We start from the raw sequence: 22,126 nt of genomic DNA, 5'->3' as shown, positions 1-22,126 counted from the left end.
CGTTCATCCCTCTCTGAAACTCTCTTCCCCATACGACAAAGCTGCAGTCATCAAAACAGCATGGTAGTGGCACAAAAACAGACATGAATCAATGGAACAGAATACAGAGCCTAGAGATACACCCACACACCTACTGTCAATTAATCTTTGACAAAAGAGGCAGGAATATACAGTGGAAAAAGGTCTCTTCAGCAAGTGGTGTTGGGAAAGTTGGACAGCCTCATGTAAATCAATGAAGTTAGAACACTCCCTCACACCATACATAAAAATAAACTCAACATGGCTCAAAGACTTAAATATAAGACATGAAACCATAAAACTCCTAAAAGAGAACAGAGGCAATACATTCCCTGACATAAATCGTACCGATATTTTCTTAAGTCAGTCTCCCAAGGCAACAGAAATAAAAGCAAAAATAAACAAATGGGACCTAAGCAAACTTACAAGCTTTTGTACAGCAAAGGAAACCATAAACAAAATGAAAAGGCAACCTACAGACTGGGAGAAAATATTTGCAAATGATGCAGCCAACGAGGGCTTAATTTCCAAAATATACAAATAGCTCATACAAGTCAACAAAAAAAAAAACAGACAACCCAATCAAAAAATGGGCAGAAGACCTAAATAGACATTTCTCCAAAGAAGACATACAGACGGTAAACAGGCACATGAAAAGATGCTCAACATCGCTAATTATTAGAGAAATGCAAATCAAAACTACGATGAGGTACCACCTCACACCGGTAAGAATGGCCATCATCAAAACGTCTACAAATTACATAATGCTGGAGAGGGTGTGGAGAAAAGGGAACCCTCCTACACTGTCAGTGGGAATGAAAATTGGTACAGCCACTATGGAAAACAGTATGGAGGTTCCTCAAAAAACTAAAAATAGGGTTGCCATGTGATCCAGCAATCCCACTCCTAGGTGTGTATCTGAACAAAACTATAATTCAAAAAGATACATGCACCCAAATGTTCATAGCAGCACTATTCACAATAGCTAAGACATGGAAACAACCTAAATGTCCATTGACAGATGAATGGATAAAGAAGATGTGGTATATATATAATGAAATATTACTCGGCCATAAAAAGGAATGAAATAATGCCATTTGCAGCAACAAGGATGGACCTAGAGATTTTCACACTAAGTGAAGTAAGCCAGACAGAGGAAGACAAATACCGTATGATATCACTTATATGTGGAATCTAAAATATGACACAAATGAATACGAAATGTTCTACGAAACAGAAACAGACTCACAGATATAGAGAACAGACTTGTGGTTGCCAAGGGGGAGGAGGGTGGGGAGGGATGGTTTGGGAGTTTGAGATTAGCAGATGCAAACTATTATATATAGAACGGAAAACAACAAGGTCCTACTGTATAGCATAGGAAACTATATTCAATATCCTGTGATAAACCATAATGAAACAGAATATGAAAAGAATGTATATATATGTATAACTAAATCACTTTGCAGTACAGCAGAAATTAAACAACATTTTAAATCAACTATACTTCAATAAAATAAATATAAAAAATAAAAAGGTGAAAGCCTCTTCCCACAGACTATTATTAGAGTGGATAAATGAGGCAACTTTTCAGCCAGGTGAGAAAAATGAACACCACAAGTGAGGGGCAGATGGGTGCCCAGAGAAAGGATCACTTATGCACAGGAATGCATAACCTGTGTCTGTATTTGAGGAGCTTCACACAAACCCGAAATAAGGAACATTCTATCAACAGGGGGAGAAAAGGACAGTATTCTTCAGAAATATTAGTGCCATAAAAGGCTGATCTGTGGAAATCTTCCAGACGTGACAACTAAACACAGTGCCTGATGCGAGGCTGGCTCCAGTAGGGCAGAGGGAAATTTTTTTTAATATTTATTTATTTAATTTATTTATTTAGCCTGTGCCGGGTCTTAGTTGCAGCATGCGGACTCTTAGTTGCGGCATGCATGCGGGATCTTAGTTCCCCGACCAGGGATCAAACCCGGGCCCCCTGCATTGGGACCATGGAGTCTTACCCACTGGACCAGCAGGGAAGTCCCTGGGCAGAGGGAAATTATTAGGTCAATTGACAAAACTGAAATTCAGATGTAGTCGGAATAAACACATTGCATCAACATTAAGTTTACTGGAATCAGTAGCTGTTCTCTGGTTATGTAAAAGAATGTTCTTCTTTGAAAATTCACGCTGAAGTATTTAAGGGCTACTATAGACTAAATATCTGTGTACCCTAAAAATTTGTATATGGAAACATAATCCCCAATGTGATGGTATTAGGAGGTGGGGCCCTTGGGAGGTGATTAGATCATGAGGGCGGAGCCCCCATGAATAGGATTAGTGCCCTGGTTAAAGAGACCCCAGAGACCTCCGTCGCCCCTTCTGCCTTGTGAGGACACAGCGAGAACCAGGAAGCAATCCTCACCAGACCCCAAATCTGCTGGCACCTCGATCTTGGACTCCAGTCTCCAGAACTGTGAGAAATACATTTCTGTTACTTATAAGCCCCCAGTCCGTGGCCTTTTTGTTAGAGCCGCACCAGTGGACGATGACAGGGGTAAAGTGCCACGATGTATGCAGCTCACTCTCAAGTACTTCAGAAAAGTATATTTTCTGTCTATAAAACAGGGACGGGGAGAGACAGCAAACGAGCAAGCAAGGGGGGCAAACTGTTAATAGCTGAATCTGGGGAAAGGTATGCAGTTTGGTTTTTTTTTTTTTACTATACTTATTCTTGCAATTATTCTGTAAACCTGAATGATTTTCAAATAAAGAGTACAAGAAATGAAACTAAGAAAATAAAAAGCAGTGTGTTCAGCGGAGAGGTCAGAGAGGAAGAGGGGAGGCTGCAGGGGGCATTCCTGGCAGCAGGAACAGCCAAGGTGAAGGCACGAAGGACACGCCATCCAGGAGGGCGGCCGGGCAGAGTGTCCCCGCGTCCCTTGCTCTTGGCGCTTCTCTGCCATTTCGACGGCATGTGGGGTGAGGTCTGGGCCACCCCAGCAGCTAAGCGTCTTAGACTGGAGGAGGGAGAGCTGGGGGAGGTGAGGGGTGGTGGGTGTGTGCAGCTCGGGTCAGCGGTGGGGCTGTGGTTCACCCACTAATCTTTCTATTCCAAGTTTTCCCCTAGAAAAAGAGATCCTGGAGGAACCATCTCCAGAACACATCACCCCGAGCTGAGCAGTTCAGGGGTGGGCTAGTGGGTGCTGTGGGCACCATCCGCCCCCCAAACACACACACAAGCAGTTTCCCAGCTGCTAGGAGCGTCGGTGGCTGAAGAGAGATGTCACCTATCCGTCGCGGAGGCTGCCGCGTCCAGGCCCAGCACCTGTGACCAACGGGGGACAGGGGTGAAGCTCCAGAGCTCCCCATGGGATCTACGGAGACTTTGTCATCTCTGCTCAGAGCCCTGCATCCTTCGCCGCCTGGCTGGTGATGACCACAAGGGCCGTACCCACTCATTTTCCTATCTCAGCCTCTGTCTCGCAGTCTGTTTCGTGGGGACCTAGCCTCTGACGCAAAGCATGAGTCGTATTTTGAAAGATTTAAGAAACACACAAAAGAAGTAACACCAGTTGAAAGTGTAACGTAAATAGGAAGAACTAAGCCCCGATACTGGTCCTATCAGGAGATGTAAACGGGCCAAACTCAGCGTGATCCCGGAGTGGGTCACAGGGCAAATCCCGACCCTAAGCTGTGAACCAGCATCAAACCCAAGAGTGAGAAGGTCACACAGAGTCTCCTCCCCCCGCACACCTACCCCGTTTACCTGCGCCCTAGAAACTCCAGCCTGTAGGGACACAGAGCAAGTGAGCGGTTGCCAGGGCCCAGGTGGAAGAACAGCCTGAATACAGAGCAGCCCCAGGGTTTTGGGCGGAGATAAAACTTGTGTATGTTGATTGCAGCGGTGGCTAGTTTACCTGCGTCAGTGCTGGTAAACCCGGAAAAGGGTAGATTTTCCTGTCTGTTCCGTCTCAACAAAGCGGACCATGGATCGCATTGGTGACATGCAGTATACACGCTTCTTTATCGACTCATTAAATCATGAGATAATGATTTAAGTGTAGGTAAAGTTACATTTTATTTCTTCAGGAGATGCGGTATGAAGTTTGTTTTTTCTCAGCTTGAAGAGGAACACTACAATGCGAGGAGGTCTTTGACAAGAGAACGAGCACGTCGTTTTGGACATTCAGCTGGTTTAAAGTTTTGGGCTTCCCTGGTGGCGCAGTGGTTGAGAATCCGCCTGCCAATGCAGGGGACACGGGTTCGTGCCCCGGTCCGGGAGGATCCCACATGCCACGGAGCAACTAGGCCCGTGAGCCACAACTACTGAGCCTGCGCGTCTGGAGTCTGTGCTCCGCAACAGGAGAGGCTGCGATGGTGAGGGGCCCGCGCACCGCGATGAAGAGTGGCCCCTGCTCGCCACAACTGCAGAAAGCCCTCGCACAGAAACGAAGACCCAACACAGCCAAAAATAAATAAATAATTTATTTTGTTTTGTCTTGCAAGGTCCCTAAGGTTGACCATCCCCCACTGGTGGACGTGCACTGTTTGCCAGCACTGCAGTCACCAAGGGTCTAAAGACGGAACCTCTAAGATTTCTAATCTGCACTGGTTTCCTCCTTCTGCTGAGGCAAATCACCACAAATCCAGTAGCTAAAACAACACACCTTCGTTATCTGGGGGGCAGAAATCACGGTGTCAGCAGGGCCTCGCTCTCTCCCGAGGCCCCAAGAGGAGACCGTGGGTCCTTTCAGGGTTGCATCCCTCCCTCTGCAAGCTGGAGCACAGCGGGTGGCTTTGGTGTCACACAGTTTCCTCGGCCTCCCTCTTAGAAGGATGTGTGGTGATATTGGACCCACCAGGGAATCCAAGATAACCTCCATATCTCAAAATCCTGGACCTCGTCTGCAGAGCCCCTGTGCCATCCAAAGTGCCAGGTCCACAGGTTTTAGGGGTTAGGACCCGGACGTCTTTGGGGCTGGTGTTCAGCTGCCCCCTCAGTCCACCCTGCTGGGTGCAGGGCATCCTGCTTCTAGGACGGACTCCCGAATCATCGGGGCTGTGAGTCTGCGTCGACCTGCTCCTGGCGTTCATCACAGCAGCCTCCAGCTGCCGGTTGTACCCCAGAGCAACGGGGACAGAGCCGAGGATTCTGTCATCACTGCACAAGCGTGCACTGTCATCGCCCTTCCCGCCCACGACAAGCCTTCACTCAGCAGCGCCCACAGGCTCGAGCGAGCGAGGTCATCCATCCATCCGTCCGTGTGTGTCACTGCATCATTAACCTTTTTCTTCTGAACCTCTGTCCAGGTCTGTACCTACAAATACTCAATAAATGTCCTTTAAGTTACTGAGTGAAGTAATGTCCTCAAAGAGTCTGGGAATAACTGGGTCTCAGATCGTGGCTCGGGACCTGATGCTTGCTGGGCTCTGAGAGATGTGAGGGGCTGTCAGCACATCACACCCTCAGGACCCAGCAATCAGTCCCCAAGTGGTCCAGCCGGAGCCAGAGATAAACGAGACTTTCTCTAGGGTTGCAGAGACAGAAAAGATCTCTCTCCCACTGTGCTCAGCAGAATAAGAGCTCCCAAAGACACCCACGTCCTTCCTGGGCCCTGCGGATGTGTCGCCTCACAGGGCAGAGAGGACTTTGCAGCTGGGATTAAGTTAAGGCCCCTGAGATGGGGAGGACCCTGGATTCCCCTAGGGGTCCAGCGTCATCCCAGGGTCCTTATAAGTGGGAGGCGGGAGGGTCAGAGGCAGAGAGAGACGGGAGATGCTGCGCTGCTGGCTGTGAGGATGCAGGAGGGGCCGCGAGCCAGGGATGCGGCGCCTCTAGAAGCTGGAAAAGGCGGGAACCGATGCTCCCCTGGAGCCTCCGGAAGGACCAGTCCTGCCCTCGCCTGGATTTAGCCCCGTGAGACCCGAGCCGGACTCCTGACCTCACGACTGTCAGAGAAACAACAGCCCCCGGTTCATGGTGAGTTGTCCCGGCCGCCACGGGAAACTCGTGGGGACTGTGGGTCTTTCACAAACTCTGTGACCCTCAGCCTCCACCTCAGCACAGGGGAGACACTGATAGTCCCCCCCGTTGGGTCACTGCAAAGATCATAATCACGCAACAGGCATTGGCTGGTTTATTATGGAGGTCACTGAGTTTGAGGTGCTGTGGACGCCCAGGATGCGGCTGGATAAGCAAGTTGGGACAGAAGAGGCTGAGAGGGAAAGGTCTGATGTGGGAGAGCGTGGAGTCTGCCATCCAAGGGGCTGGCGACGGCAGGGGAACGTGATTGGAGAAAAAGGGCTGCAGGATTGCAGGCTGGATGCAAACATAAACATTATTATTACCGGCTCCTCCGGGCCCCCGCTGCCCTCCCGGCTCCAGGCCAAAGCGCTCAGAGCCACACACAGGGTCAGGTTGCACTTGGGTTTTACTGGGAACAGGCTGAGGGGCCAGGCCTGGGCTGCTCATGCTTTTTTGGTGACGCTCTTGGGGGTGGCAAGCTCGTACAGGCGAGGGGACGCACGAGCCACCAGGGAGGCTGGAGAGACGCGGTAGGGGTTGTAGCCCTCGCTCAGGTCCCTCCGCACTTTGGGTTTGGCCAGGGAGACGATGCGCGGACTGGCCACCGCCTTCCTGGTGACCTCCAGCACCTCCCAGCGCGGGTTTCGGTCAGGAACACACTTGTCCGACTGGGCCTTGGGCACTGGAGAGGGCGGGAGAGGGGGGTGGCGTCAGGAGCCGGAGCCTGAGGCATGCGGCCACACACACCCCCGCCCCGCGGAGATCAGCCTTCTGGGTCAGAGCTCCCAAGTTTAATGGCCTGTCTGTCAACAGACGATGGATAAACAAACATGTCCCTCCACACATGGGAGCATCACTCAGCCGTGAAAAGGGGTGAAGCCCTGACACTCGCTACAACGTGGATGGACCCTGAGAACATGATGCTCAGTGAGGGAAGCCAGACACAGAAGGACACACAGGGTGTGATTCCATTGATGGGAAACGTCCAGAACAGGGAGATCCGCAGACACCGAGAGTGGGTTCCTGGTTGTCAGGGGCTGGGGGAGGGGATGGGGGTGACTGCTGATGGGGACAGGGCTTCACTTTTTGGGGGATGGAGTGTTCTAAAATTGACTGTGTGGGACATAGAGAACAGACTTGTAGTTGCCAAGGGGGAGGGGTATGGGGGAGGGATGGATTGGAAGTTTGGGATTAGCAGATGCAAACTATTATATATGGGATGGATAAACAACAAGATCTTACTGTATAGCACAGGGAACTATATTCAGTATCCTGTGACAAACCATAATGGAAAAGAATATGAAAAAGAATATATATATGTGTATGAGTCATTTGGTGTACAGCAGAAATTAACAACATTGTAAATTAGCTATACTTCAATAAAAAATAAATTTAAAAAATAAAATAATATACAATTTTTTAAATGACATAAATAATATAAAATAAAATTGATTGTGGTGGTGGTTGCACAGCTCTGTGAACGTACTGGAAAGTATTGAATTCTGCACTGTGAAAGGGTGAACTGTAAAGAAAAAATATTTCAAATGGCCATGGGTACCAGATGGGGGACTCAGAGGGAGCAGAAAAAGGTGCCCTGGCGGCTGGGGGTGAGGAGGGGGCTCAGGCAGCCCCCGCTGCCCCTGTACCTGCAGCCCCAGCTGGGCCCTCGCCACAGGGTCCCACCAGCCACATGTGACCAGTACCCGATATGGGATAGACTTTTATCCTTTTTAATTTTAATAAAATCTGTTAATTGATTTAAATCAATGGATGGATTGACTTTCATTCCATTTTAGTCGTGGACAGACTGCTCTCAGAACAGACCTGTGGCTCAGCCAGGCCCCCTCCGTTCACCTGCCGGGACCCCCGGCCCTTCTCCTGCTCAGCCCCCCTCACCACCTCTCTGCCACCCCTTCCTCCACAGCGGGAGCCACGGGGCATGGCCTGCGTGGGGACCAGGAGAGAGGTGACCACTGGTGGCCACTGGTGACCACTGCCTTAACTTTGGGCCCCTCGGTTTTGAGGGCTGCCTTTCCAAACCCCTCTTTGCTCCAACACCCTGCAATCGCAAAAGGGCCCTCCCCCTACTCAGCAGACAACCCACAGTTCGGGGGAGAGACCCTCGGTGAAAAGAAGGGGTGCCCTTCCACCAGCCTCAGGCTGGACTACAACTCCTGGGCAGGTGACATGTGCTGGGGCCCCCAAAAGGGAGAGGCTGGGGGACCTCAGGAGGACCTGCCCAGAGCCCACCTTTCTGGGAGTCCTCAGGGAGACTCAGGGGCATTCCCTTTGTTGTAACATCTGGGCTCCGAAAATCTGCTGGTCACAGCCTGAGAGTGTGACTGGTCCACGGCCACACGACACCCACAAATGCAAAATGGCATGGACCAGTGCCCACCCCACGTGGCCCCTGCACTGCATGCATCCTCACTTCACTTCTTAAATGCTGGTCACAACCATCAGTGGGTGGAAGTCTGCGGTTTGAAAAACACAGCCCTACACCAGTTTTATCCATACACACACAGATGTGCATTGATATGTGCTCCTGAAGCCTGGATGAATATACACGCGTGTGTATGTACAAATGTACATGTGCTTATATTCCAGACGTGTGTGTTCATGCATATGTGTGTGAGACAGGATGGTTTGAGAGAGAAGTGCATGTGTATTTGTGTTTCTGTTCATTTAACCAGTCATAACAAATTCAACAAATACTTTAACAAATATTAAGGGAACAGACGAATGAATGAATAAACAAACAAAAGATCCCACAAGCAAGCTCGAAAGAAAAAAGACTGGGAAGAAGTTATTTTGCAACGTGCTTGACATAGGGTTAGTGATCATCTTATATAAAGAGCTGCTGCAAATCAATACTCGCCTCCTCCGCAAAAAAAAAAAAAAAAAAAAAAAAACAGGAAATAGGAAACGGAGAAAATGACACAGCAGATTATACCAAAACAGCCAATCAAGCTCTCTGGTGACCACGTGCCAGGAGCCGGGGATACACAGTGAATTTTCCTAAGCCTCTGACTACCTTTGGGTGGCAAGATTCCTTTCTTCATGCTCTTCTGCATTTTTCAAACTCTCCACAATTAGTGCATATTACTTTTGTTGTGGGGGAACCAGGTATGTCCTTTGTTTTAAAGGACAGGAAGAGGCCCAGAATGGAGCCCGCGTTTCTGCAGAGCTGGAACTCCTAGCTCGGGGTCTCTTCCCTCCACCGTCACTGAACTGCCCCGGAGCCCGAGGGGAGGGCGGCCTCACTGAGGCTGCCAGCCCTGGAGGGGCCCCAGCAGCCGAAGCCACGACAGTCCTGGGGACTGCGGGCCGGACCAGAGGGCAGACAGCAGAAGCAAGAAGAACTACAATCCTGCAGCCTGTGGAACAAAAACCACATTCACAGAAAGATAGACAAGATGAAAAGGCAGAGGGCTATGTACCAGATGAAGGAACAAGATAAAACCCCAGAAAAACAACTAAATGGAGTGGAGATAGGCAACCTTCCAGAAAAAGAGTTCAGAATAATGATAGTGAAGATGATCCAGGACCTCAGAAAAAGAATGGAGGCAGGGCTTCCCTGGTGGCACAGTGGTTGAGAATCTGCCTGCCAATGCAGGGGACACGGGTTCGAGCCCTGGTCTGGGAAGATCCCACATGCCATGGAGCGACTAGGCCCGTGTGCCACAATTACTGAGCCTGTGTGTCTGGAGCCTGTGCTCCACAACAAGAGAGGCCGCAATAGTGAGAGGCCCGTGCATCGCGATGAAGAGTGGCCCCTGCTTGCCACAACTGGAGAAAGCCCTCGCACAGAAACAAAGACCCAACACAGCCAGAAATAAATAAATAAATAAAATTTAAAAAAAAAAAGAATGGAGGCAAACATCGAGAAGACGCAAGAAATGTTTAACAAAGACCTGGAAGAATTAAAGAACAAACAAACAGAGATGAACAATACAATAAGTGAAATGAAAACTACACTAGAAGGAATCAATAGCAGAATAACTGAGGCAGAAGAACGGATAAGTGACCTGGAAGACAGAATGGTGGAATTCACTGCTGCGGAACAGAATAAAGAAAAGAGAGTGAAAAGAAATGAAGACAGCCTAAGAGACCTCTGGGACAACATTAAACGCAACAACATTCGCATTATAGGGGTCCCAGAAGGAGAAGAGAGAGAGAAAGGACCAGAGAAAATATTTGAAGAGATTATAGCCAAAAACTTCCCTAACATGGGAAAGGAAATAGCCACCCAAGTCCAGGAAGCGCAGAGAGTCCCATACAGAATAAACCCAAGGAGAAACACGCCAAGACACATAGTAATCAAATTGGCAAAAATTAAAGACAAAGAAAAATTATTGAAAGCAGCAAGGGAAAAACGACAAATAACATACAAGGGAATCCCCATAAGGTTAACAGCTGATTTCTCAGCAGAAACTCTACAAGCCAGAAGGGAGTGGCGTGATATACTTAAAGTGATGAAAGGGAAGAACCTACAACCAAGATTACTCTACCCGGCAAGGATCTCATTCAGATTCAATGGAGAAATCAAAAGCTTTACAGACGAGCAAAAGCTAAGAGAATTCAGCACCACCAAACCAGCTCTACAACAAATGCTAAGGAAATTCTCTAAGTGGGAAACACAAGAGAAGAAAAGGACCTACAAAAACAAACCCAAAACAACTAAGAAAATGGTCATAGGAACATACATATCGATAATTACCTTAAACGTGAATGGATTAAATGCTCCAACCAAAAGACACAGGCTTGCTGAATGGATACAAAAACATGACCCATATATATGCTGTCTACAAGAGACCCACTTCAGACCTAGGGACACATACAGACTGAAAGTTAGGGGATGGAAAAAGATATTCCATGCCAATGGAAATCAAAAGAAAGCTGGAGTAGCAATACTCATATCAGATAAAATAGACTTTAAAATAAAGAATGTTACAAGAGACAAGGAAGGACACTACATAATGATCAAGGGATCAATCCAAGAAGAAGATATAACAATTATAAATATATATGCACCCAACATAGGAGCACCTCAATACATAAGGCAACTGCTAACAGCTCTAAAAGAGGAAATCGACAGTAACACAATAATAGTGGGGGACTTTAACACCTCACTTACACCAATGGACAGATCACCCAAAATGAAAATAAATAAGGAAACAGAAGCTTTCAATGACACAATAGACCAGATAGATTTAATTGATATTTATAGGACATTCCATCCAAAAACAGCAGATTACACTTTCTTCTCAAGTGCGCATGGAACATTCTCCAGGATAGATCACATCTTGGGTCACAAATCAAGCCTCAGTAAATTTAAGAAAATTGAAATCATATCAAGCATCTTTTCTGACCACAACGCTATGAGATTAGAAATCAATTACAGGGAAAAAAACGTAAAAAACACAAACACATGGAGACTAAACAATACATTACTAAATAACCAAGAGATCACTGAAGAAATCAAAGAGGAAATCAAAAAATACCTAGAGACAAATGACAATGAAAACACGATGATCCAAAACCTATGGAATGCAGCAAAAGCAGTTCTAAGAGGGAAGTTTATAGCTATACAAGCCTACCTCAAGAAACAAGAAAAATCTCAAATAAACAATCTAACCTTACACCTAAAGGAACCAGAGAAAGAAGAACAAACAAAACCCAAAGTTAGCAGAAGGAAAGAAATCATAAAGATCAGAGCAGAAATAAATGAAATAGAAACAAAGAAAACAATGGCAAAGATCAATAAAACTAAAAGCTGGTTCTTTGAGAACATAAACAAAATTGATAAACCATTAGCCAGACTCATCAAGAAAAAGAGGGAGAGGACTCAAATCAATGAAATTAGAAGTGAAAAAGGAGAAGTTACAACAGACACCACAGAAATACAAAGCATCCTAAGAGACTACTACAAGCAACTTTATGCCAATAAAATGGACAACCTGGAAGAAATGGACAAATTCTTAGAAAGGTATAACCTTCCAAGACTGAGCCAGGAAGAAATGGAAAATATGAACAGACCAATCACAAGTAATGAAATTGAAACTGTGATTAAAAATCTGCCAACAAACAAAAGTCCAGGACCAGATGGCTTCACAGGTGAATTCTATCAAACATTTAGAGAAGAGCTAACACCCATCCTTCTCAAACTCTTCCAAAAAATTGCAGAGGAAGGAACACTCCCAAAATCATTCTATGAGGCCACCATCACTCTGATACCAAAACCAGACAAAGATACTACAAAAAAAGAAAATTACAGACGAATATCACTGATGAATATAGATGCAAAAATCCTCAAGAAAATACTAGCAAACAGAATCCAACAACACTTTAAAAGGATCATACACCATGATCAAGTGGGATTTATCCCAGGGATGCAAGGATTCTTCAATATACGCAAATCAATCAATGTGATACACCATATTAACAAATTGAAGAATAAAAACCATATGATCATCTCAATAGATGCAGAAAAAGCTGTTGACAAAATTCAACACCAATTTATGATAAAAACTCTCCAGAAAGTGGGCATAGAGGGAACCTACCTCAACATAATAAAGGCCATATATGACAAACCCACAGCAAACATCATTCTCAACAGTGAAAAACTGAAAGCATTTCCTCTAAGATCAGGAACAAGACAAGGATGTCCACTCTCACCACTATCATTCAACATAGTTTTGGAAGTCCTAGCCACGGCAATCAGAGAAGAAAAAGAAATAAAAGGAATACAAATTGGAAAAGAAGAAGTAAAACTGTCACTGTTTGCAGATGACATGATACTATACATAGAGAATCCTAAATATGCCACCAGAAAACTACTAGAGCTAATCAAAGAATTTGGTAAAGTTGCAGGATACAAAATAAATGCACAGAAATCTCTTGCATTCCTATACACTAATGATGAAAAATCTGAAAGAGACATTAAGGAAATACTCCCATTTACCATTGCAACAAAAAGAATAAAATACCTAGGAATAAACCTACCTAGGGAGACAAAAGACCTGTATGCAGAAAACTATAAGACACTGATGAAAGAAATTAAAGATGATACCAACAGGTGGAGAGATATACCATGTTCTTGGACTGGAAGAATCAATATTGTGAAAATGACTATACTACCCAAAGCAATCTACAGATTCAATGCAATCCCTATCAAATTACCAATGGCATTTTTTATGGAACCAGAACAAAAAATCTTAAAATTTGTATGGAGACAAAAAAGACCCCGAATAGCCAAAGCAGTCTTGAGGGGAAAAAAACGGAGCTGGAGGAATCAGACTCCCTGACTTCAGACTATACTACAAAGCTACAGTAATCAAGACAATATGGTACTGGCACAAAAACAGAAACATAGATCAATGGAACAAGATAGAAAGCCCAGAGATAAACCCATGCACCTATGGTCAACTAATCTATGACAAAGGAGGCAAGGATATACAATGGAGAAAAGACAGTCTCTTCAATAAGTGGTGCTGGGAAAACTGGACAGCTACATGTAAAAGAATGAAATTAGAACAGTCCCTAACACCATACACAAAAATAAACTCAAAATGGATTAGAGACCTAAATGTAAGACTGGACACTATAAAACTCTTAGAGGAAAACATAGGAAGAACACTCTTTGACATAAATCACAGCAAGATCTTTTTTGATCCACCTCCTAGAGTAATGGAAATAAAAACAAAAATAAACAAATGGGACCTAATGAAACTTCAAAGCTTTTGCACAGCAAAGGAAACCATAAGCAAGACGAAAAGACAACCCTCAGAATGGGAGAAAATATTTGCAAACAAATCAACAGACAAAGGATTTATCTCCAAAATATATAAACAGCTCATGCAGCTCAATATTAAAGAAACAAACAACCCAATCCAAAAATGGGCAGAAGACCTAAATAGACATTTCTCCAAAGAAGACATACAGATGGCCAAGAAGCACATGAAAAGCTGCTGAACATCACTAATTATTAGAGAAATGCAAATCAAAACTACAATGAGGTATCACCTCACACCAGTTAGAATGGGCATCATCAGAAAATCTACAAACAACAAATGCTGGAGAGGGTGTGGAGAAAAGGGAACCCTCTTGCACTGTTGGTGGGAATGTAAATTGATACAGCCACTATGGAGAACAGTATGGAGGTTCCTTAAAAAACTAAAAATAGAATGACCATATGACCCAGCAATCCCACTACTGGGCATATACCCAGAGAAAAACATAATTCAAAAAGACGCATGCACCCCAATGTTCACTGCAGCACTATTTACAATAGCCAGGTCATGGAAGCAACCTAAATGCCCATCGACAGACGAATGGATAAAGAAGTTGTGGTACCTATATACAATGGAATATTACTCGGCCATAAAAAGGAATGAAATTGGGTCATTTGTTGAGACGTGGATGGATCTAGAGACTGTCATACAGAGTGAAGTAGGTCAGAAAGAGAAAAACAAATATCGTATGTTAACACATGTATGTGGAACCTAGAAAAATGGTACAGATGAACCGGTTTGCAGGGCAGAAGTTGAGACACAGATGTAGAGAACAAACGTACGGACACCAAGGGGGGAAAGCCGCGGGGGGGTGGGGGTGGGGGTGTGCTGAATTGGGCGATTGGGATTGACATGTATACACTGATGTGTATAAAATGGATGACTAATAAGAACCTGCTGTATAAAAAAATAAATTAAATAAAGGACAGGAAGAGAGTCAGGCCAACACCATGAAAAGAGCCCTTTTGCCCCAGCTTGGCTCTTTCGGCCCTGGCCCTGCACCCCAAGTTTCCCTTCTGCACCCACCTGCTGTGCTGGGAGACCCACAAACCGCCCCCCACCCAGAGGGAGCGATTCTCTCTGCCAGCCCCCAGGGAGCCCATGCAGGCCACAGATGAACTGCCCACAGGGATTCGGACAGCTGGTCTGCAGTGCAGGTGGAGCTAGGGAAGCACAAATCTGGCAGAAGCAGGTCCAAGTCGACTGGCTGCCCCCACCCGCATCCAGTGGGGAAGGACGCTTCATAAGATGTCAAGTCCCCGGGGACCTGCTTACTGGCCAGATGAAGGAGGCGGTTATAGTCTGACACGTGTGGCTTGGGTTTTGGCATGGGGTCCCACTCTTCCAGCAGGGTGGCTGGAGCCCTGGGCTTTGCCAGCTGGATGATCCTCGGACTGGGGGTGGCCATCCGGGCTGCCCTGGACACTTGGGACACCTAGAAACAGAATTAGAGGGGGAAGAGTAAAGTAGCCCATGATTCCTCATGGCCCCTGGATCAGAAAGACCCTGAAGGCAACACTGAAAGACAAAAGACTGACTGGGAAGAAGTTAGTTTGCAGTGTGTTCAGCAAAGGATTAGTAGTAGCCATCATAAATAAAGAGCTTCTCTAAATCAATAACATGAAAAATCAATAGGAAACTGAGCTAATCGTGCAGGAAAGTAAACCCAAAGGATCAATAATCCTCTCTGTGCACCAGGGATATGTAAATTAAAACAGCAAAATATCACTCCATGCCAACAAATTTGGCAAAAGTGAAAAAGTCTGGCGTTATCAAGCCCTGGCAGGAAGGTGGGAGGGGAGAGATTCCGATACATGGCTGGTAGGAGGGTGAATTGTACAAGCACTTGGTGTGTGTATAACATTTAATGTTTTACAGAAGCTCTCTGTTGGGTGCACTTTGGGTAGGAGACTGCCCAGAGGCAGAGGATTGGCTGTAATGTTCTCTAGGGAGACTGAAACATGAGTCCCTTTCCTCCTGAAAGTGTCCTGCTGAGAAATCACAGACACTACTCTTGTCAAAGACATCCTGGTGCTTACAATTTCACGCCCCTCTGAACCACCCCTTCCATCCCCTCTCGTTTCTTCCCCTCCTTCTCTGCCCACCACGACAGCCCCCACAGCCCAGGTCACCAGATGAGGCAGATGAGTCAGCCTGCGGTCTTGCCCTCATGGGGCCCCCCGTCTGCAGGGGTGACAGGCAGGGAAACAGTCACTTATCCATGCATTCGAAGAATATTGACAACCGCTTCATGCCCTGCACGGGGCAAGGCCAGCTCTGCAGTAAGGCCACAGCAGACACGGACACATGTCCTCGGGGAGCTCACATTTGAGGGAAGGATGACAGCCCATCCAGAGCACACGTGAAAGGGGCTGGGAAGGAGCAAGAAGGAGTGTCGGATGGGGGCCCCACATGCCCAGCTGCACGTGCCAAGGCCCAGGGGCTTGTTGAGGGACCCGCATTTAGTCCATCAGGGGGCACGTGGGGTAGTAGGGATGGAGAAGGCCCCATCCTGCTGGCTTTCCCGGGGCACTGGGGAGCCACAGAGGGTGTTGGAGCGCAGAAGGACTCGAAGGCTAAACTGGCAAAGGCAAGGCAGGGTCCGGGAAAACAGCAGGTACGTCTCCAGGTAAGAGGTGGGGCCAGACCCTCCTCCGGATCCTGATCCAACCAAACTGACTGCTGAAGCCTTTTTTTGAGACAACTGGGGAAACGGAACATGGACTGGGTATTTGGACACTAAGGTATTATTGTTAAATTCTTTCAGTGGGATCTTTGTTGTTAGGGGTTTTAAACTACCCTCACCTGTTAGAAATCCATATGAAGAGTTTCTGGGAGAAGCAGTGTGTTGTCTGCATTTAGTTGTAAGAGTGTTCAAGTTGGGGTTCTGTCAAACAACCACATGAAAAGACACGGATCCGACGCACATTAAACCACAAGGCCGTCCCGCCGCACACCTGTCAGGGCGGCCGGCCGTAAAGAAATAAGCGGACAAACCAGCAAACGGACACACGGTGCCAGACGGGGCGGCCACTGTGGGAGCAGGTGGTCAGTCTCTGATAAAGTCGGACAGGCCTCCTGGCCAGGACCCCGCTTCTGGGTGTTGACCCTGGAGATACGGCGACGTATCCCACAGAGACCCAGATGCTCACGGCAGCCGTGTGTGCAGGAACCAAAACCCCGAGACAAGCGCGTGTCCTTCGGTGGGTGCGAGATGCCCCCATGGCGGCCCCTCCCAGGGGAGCACGACTCCATGCTGCTGGCCAGGCCGGGGACCGCGCAGGCGCCGGAGGGTAGCTGTGGGCCGCCGGGGCGGAGGCGGGCCTGAGCCGGGGGCGGGGGGTGGAGCCTCAACTGGAGGAGCGCAAAGGACCAGATTGAGAATGGACTGAACTCCGCTGTCCCCTCTGAACGGCGGTTGTCCCGCCCCCGTGGGAGCAGACAGCTCCGGCTCCCCTCTGAGCTGACAGGCAGGGGAGGGTGGTCCCTGCGCTGCCTTCAAGGCCCAGGGGAGGAAAGTAAAGCCTTTTCTTGAACAAACCCCGGTGACTCCCGATGGTTCAGGGAAGCAGTCACACACCTGTTGCCTCTGGTCCTTCCGGACCCGCTGAGCCCCCGGGGGGAGCTGGGGAGCTCCAGGGGGAGAAGGGCACCCACCTCAGACATGTGTATGCTCCAGATGTTATTCCGGACCTTCGGGGTGGCCAGTTCCCGCAGGCGGCTGGACGCTCGGTACTCCAAGGTGGACCGGGGAATGGGCCAGATGGGGGTGGTCCTAAGGGAGAGCCAGGCCTGAGACCCTAACCCGCCACCCGGGGCTACGTCTGTGTGCTTGTGTGTGTACGACTCCTCTCTGACCCTGGGGCTCAGGGAGAGCCTGGTGCAGTGCAGGGTTTTCAAAATACCTCCAAGAGGGGCTCCTAAAAGAATCCCTAACAGAGCCCCCCTATTCCCGAGGATGGAGCAACCCTCTCCCTGGTAGTCTCCTCCCAGCCGTCTCCCCTACTCCCACCATCAGGCTGGGGGCAGGAGGTGGATCAAAGGGATGAAAGTCAGCCCTGCCACCACCCCACCTCCTAAAACCGGGTCTCAGCTCTGCCTCTGCCCCAGAAACAGCCATATTTCATTGATCCGAGGCAGACTCTTATCTTCACATCTCTGAGGCTGGAATGCAGTGGATAAACACTGTCAGCCCGACCGGAAGGCCCGGGGCCATCCACGACGGGCTGTGCTCCACGGAGCTGTTTACACAGAGGTCACCCCAGCTTACGGGTCACACAGAGGTCACCCCCCAGATTACAGATCACACAGAGGTCATTCCAGATTACAGATTACACAGAGGTCACCCCCCAGATTACAGATCACACAGAGGTCATTCCAGATTACAGATCACACAGAGGTCATTCCAGATTACAGGTCACACAGAGGTCACCTCCCAGATTACAGGTCACACAGAGGTCACCCCAGATTACAGATCACACAGAGGTCACCTCCCAGATTACAGGTCACACAGAGGTCACCCCAGATTACAGATCACAGAAGTCACCCCGCAGATTACAGATCACAGAGGTCACCCCAGATTACAGGTCACACAGAGGTGCCTCCAGATTACGCTCCAACCAGCATTAAGGTGAGAAGTTGTGGTCACAATGACGGCCACAGAAACGGTGGCTGGAGCCTGTCAACATGGGTGAGTGGGACTCTCAGGCATGTTTTCCTTTCCACACGTGCGTGAGATAGGAAACCAGTCTGTGTCTAATAACACCGGACCCCACGTCAGCAAGCGTGGAAGCCGCAAGAACTGAGACAGAGTCGTGCCAGGAGGCAGGCGCCTAAAACCATCAGTCTCACAACCACCAGCTGCCCAGAGTGACACCAGCACCTGCCCTGCAGCCCTGAGAGCCTCCTGCGTCCTGTCTGGGGAGCTGAGCTTCAAAGGCTCAGTGTCTGGCCGGTGTGAATGAGTCTCCTGGTCCCAGGACCTGGGCCCTCCCCTGCAAGCCCCGACGGAAAGGGGTCCCTGCCCGGCCGCCCCGTACCTGTTGTTGTTGTAATACTCCGAGTAGAACCTCTTAGGTCGGGCCAGCTCCTCCAACCGGCGGGACACCTCTGCACAAAAGGGGAAACAGCTCCCTGGAAACCCGCCCCTCCCCGCGGGCTTCCTTCCTCCTGAATCCAGCTTCACACAAGGGACAGCTCGCACCAGACACCCTCACCTGGGGACCGCAGGGCACACAGGGGTGGGGGGAACGGGGGCTCAGGCTCCTCTGCAGAACGGGCCTGGGCTCCGGGGGCCTCCGTGCTCACTGCAGGGGATTCTAAACCCAAGAGAGAACTCGCCCTGAGCGGCTCTCCAGAAATGAGTTTTCTTGAAATGGTTTATTCAAAGGGATCAGCGGCTCTGGGAAGGAAAGGGGTCTTTTGTGAAGTTAGTACCGACCCCACTTTGACTGAGGTGCAAACTGATTTCCCCTGGAGAGCTTGCCCCCCACCCCTCCCCCGCCAGGACCAGCCTCCAGCTTGGGGACAGACTCCAGAGAGGAGACCCCTGGAAGACTGGGGGTGGGGGCGCTCCTGGGAGGTGAGGGAGGGGCACTCCCGCAGGGACCCCTGGGAGGGTTGGGGCTGGGAGGCCCCTCGGTCTCCCCAAACAGAGCCAGGTGCAGGTCACGGTGAGATGGGGGTGACCCGGCCGCAGGCGCCTGGCCAGCCCCGCTCCCCCTGATGCCCCCCCCCCCCCCCGCGGAGAAGGGGTTAGGGTCAGGGTTAGGGTTAGGGTTAGGGTTAGGGTTAGGGTCAGGGTTAGGCGGGTCAACCTACCGGGCACCGTGATGGTGAGGGTGGTATCCTCAAGAAACCTCTCTGTCCAGTACACAGATGGCCTGGAACACACCCAGCGGGGCTCAGCGTGAGGGAAGCCAGGGCCCCGGCGGTCTGCGCCCCATTCAGCAGCACAACTCAGAGCACCCCATAAACACAGATAGCGGCGAGAGGGGCAGCTGGAGGGGGAGGAAGGGAGAGCTTCCAGGTGGGAAGAAAGGAGAGAGTAAGTAGATGGGCAGCAGAGGCAGGTCAGAGACGGACACGGGAGAAAAGTCTTAGAGGCACAGGGAGTGTAGGTTATTCTGAGCAAGGCTGGTGTTCAGAGAAGGAGGGAGCTGGAAAGAAAGAGGCGCAACTGAGAAGCGGCCCGGCGTCTAGGAGCAGACCCATCTCAAGCAGGGGGCTGGGGTCCAGAGCTCCAGGTAGAGCTGGGAATCCTGGGGCGGGGCCCCCAGTGCAGAGTCCTTCCCCCAACCCTGTCCCAGGAGAGGAAGGGTGGTTCGGTGAAGGCCCCCTTCCCGATGATGTGGGCAGCGGGGGCGGGGCGGGGCGGGACTCACCAGTAGACACAGAACTGCAGGTTCCTCATGCGGGGGGAGATCCAGGCATAGCCCCTGCAGCAACACCCCATCCTGCGAGAGACAGGCCCCCGCCCGCCTCTGCGCTGGGCTCCGCTGGTCCGGCCGGTACCCAGAGGCTGCCGAGGGCACCGTGTCCCCTCTCAGACCCCCCCATCCAGGCCGCCCGACACCTCACCTGTCTTTCAAGACTTGCCAGTTGGTCTTGGGTTTTGCCAACTCAAACAGCCGCCTCTTCCTCCTCCTCTCCCAGCCCACGGAGGTGCCGGGGGTCCTCTGGGAGATGGACAGCCGGCTGAGGGGAGGTGGATGCTGAGGCCAGAGCCCTTGCTCCCCCGGCGGGGTAGAACCATCCTTGTGTTCTCGCCCCGCCCTCTGGAGGAGAGCCCTGGCACCACAAAGACCTGATCTGAAATCCTAGCTTTGCCACCAGCCAGTGCCCTCGGTTCCCTCCTTTGTGAAATGGAACAGAGACCTGCTCCCGCCTGCAGGGCCACAGAGGGGATGCTGAGTCATGGACAGTGCCCCCAGGAAGCCCCCAGAGCACCAAGACATGCAGTCTCCTCTCCCGGCTCAGACCCCTCCCCGAGCGCCGCCCTCTACACGGCACGCGTCCCCTGCCTCGCCGGCCACGTCACACACCACACTGTGCGCTCATCACACGAGCTCCGTCACTGTGCCGGGAGGGCAAAGGCCCCTCTGCAGTGCCTGAGGGGACGCGTGCTTACCCAGCACCAGGAGGCGAGGGGTTCCAGCCGAGGAACCCATGAACACAATAGGGCACGAGGTCCCTCCCTACAGGGAGCACCCGCGTTTTTCCGGGTGTCCTCCTGGCCACCAAAAGCGTTTCTGGCAATTTACGGTACTTGCAATGGTTTCAGCTTTGGGGGTTGGGAGATTTTCCCCCATTTCTGTTTCTTTCTGTCAGGATGGAGGGCTCACGACCTCTCAACTCTGCCACCTCCAAAGTTGGCATTTGCATAGGGTTTTCCACGACGACTCACCTGCCACCTGGACAGGGGCTGTTTGCCGCCCTCCTCCTCAGAGCAGCGAGGTGCTGACAACTTCACCCCTAGAGTGAGCACCCAGGCCAGTGCAGCCACCCCCAGGGCCACCCCCGCCCACCCCAGCCTGGGCGCCCGCTCCTCCTGCCCACCTCATCTCAGGCACGCCCTCCTCCGCGTCTTTCTCCAGAACCCTCTCCAGCTCCGCGAGGGCCTCCTCCGGGTTCTGGGCGTCCACGAATTCTTCCCCAGTCACCTCCTCAGAGGAAGTTTCCTCCTCTTGTTCTTCCAATCCCAGGTCCCCATCATCCAGACCCTGGTATTTGGGGTCCCTGGACCCTCGTTTCTTATACTTGGGGCCCTGGAGGCCCAGGGTGCCGTCATCCTGCCCCCTTTCTGGCTGGTCCTCAGCCTCCGACATGCGGTGGCTGTAGAGCGAGCTTTGCTGGTGGTCCCCCATATGCTGGGCCCTTCCCAGCCCTGCAGCTTTGCTCCTGTTGTCTGTGGTCACCGGGCAACAGGAGCACGGCCCGCCCACATTCTCAGCCTACATTCCATGCCCAGAGCATCTGAGGCGGTGGGCACCCCTCGTGGGGCCGCCCACCCCTCCAACCTCAGCCCGCCCGCTCCCCTCCTGCCGCTCTGCTTTCCTGCTCCTTAAACATGCACCTACCTCAGGGCCTTTGCACTTGTCAGTGCCTCTGCCCGCACACGTCCTGGGGGCTCCTTCTCGGGAAGGCAGCCCCATTCCTGGGTCTCCCTGCATCTCGGCACTGGTTTGACTTCTCCATGGTGTTTGGCACAGCCTTGTAGCAAGTCGCCTTTCCAGGCCAGGGGCCGCGAGTGCCCCGTTCACTGGTGTCCCGGGGCCTGGGAGGGCTCTCG

The 22,126-nt window shown here is 50.2% G+C and overlaps 1 protein-coding gene across 3 annotated transcripts; it reads right to left on the bottom strand.

Moving 5' to 3' along the window:
* Positions 1–6,146: 6,146 nt before the first annotated feature.
* SPMAP2 (sperm microtubule associated protein 2) lies at positions 6,147–21,837 on the bottom strand. 3 transcript variants are annotated; one of them, XM_007176659.2, is made up of 9 exons: positions 21,394–21,837; positions 20,416–20,532; positions 20,220–20,291; positions 19,657–19,718; positions 18,876–18,945; positions 17,494–17,611; positions 16,642–16,723; positions 15,112–15,271; positions 6,604–6,725 (listed from the first exon to the last, which is right to left on the bottom strand). In XM_007176659.2, exons 1-8 carry the CDS (start codon positions 21,699–21,701, stop codon positions 15,132–15,134), a joined length of 969 nt encoding a protein of 322 aa, XP_007176721.2. In that variant the 5' UTR covers positions 21,702–21,837; the 3' UTR covers positions 6,604–6,725; positions 15,112–15,131. The 3 variants fall into 3 exon arrangements, with proteins under 3 accessions (XP_007176719.2, XP_007176720.2, XP_007176721.2); XM_007176657.3 differs by lacking the exon at positions 16,642–16,723 and having other exon boundaries at positions 6,147–6,725; XM_007176658.2 differs by lacking the exons at positions 16,642–16,723; positions 20,220–20,291 and having other exon boundaries at positions 6,147–6,725.
* Positions 21,838–22,126: the final 289 nt, after the last annotated feature.

This window comes from Balaenoptera acutorostrata, chromosome 2 (assembly GCF_949987535.1).
Source record: "Balaenoptera acutorostrata chromosome 2, mBalAcu1.1, whole genome shotgun sequence".
Taxonomy (NCBI): domain Eukaryota; kingdom Metazoa; phylum Chordata; class Mammalia; order Artiodactyla; family Balaenopteridae; genus Balaenoptera; species Balaenoptera acutorostrata.
Note: the sequence above shows the minus strand (reverse complement) of the source record. Positions and strands in the feature narration are given on the sequence as shown.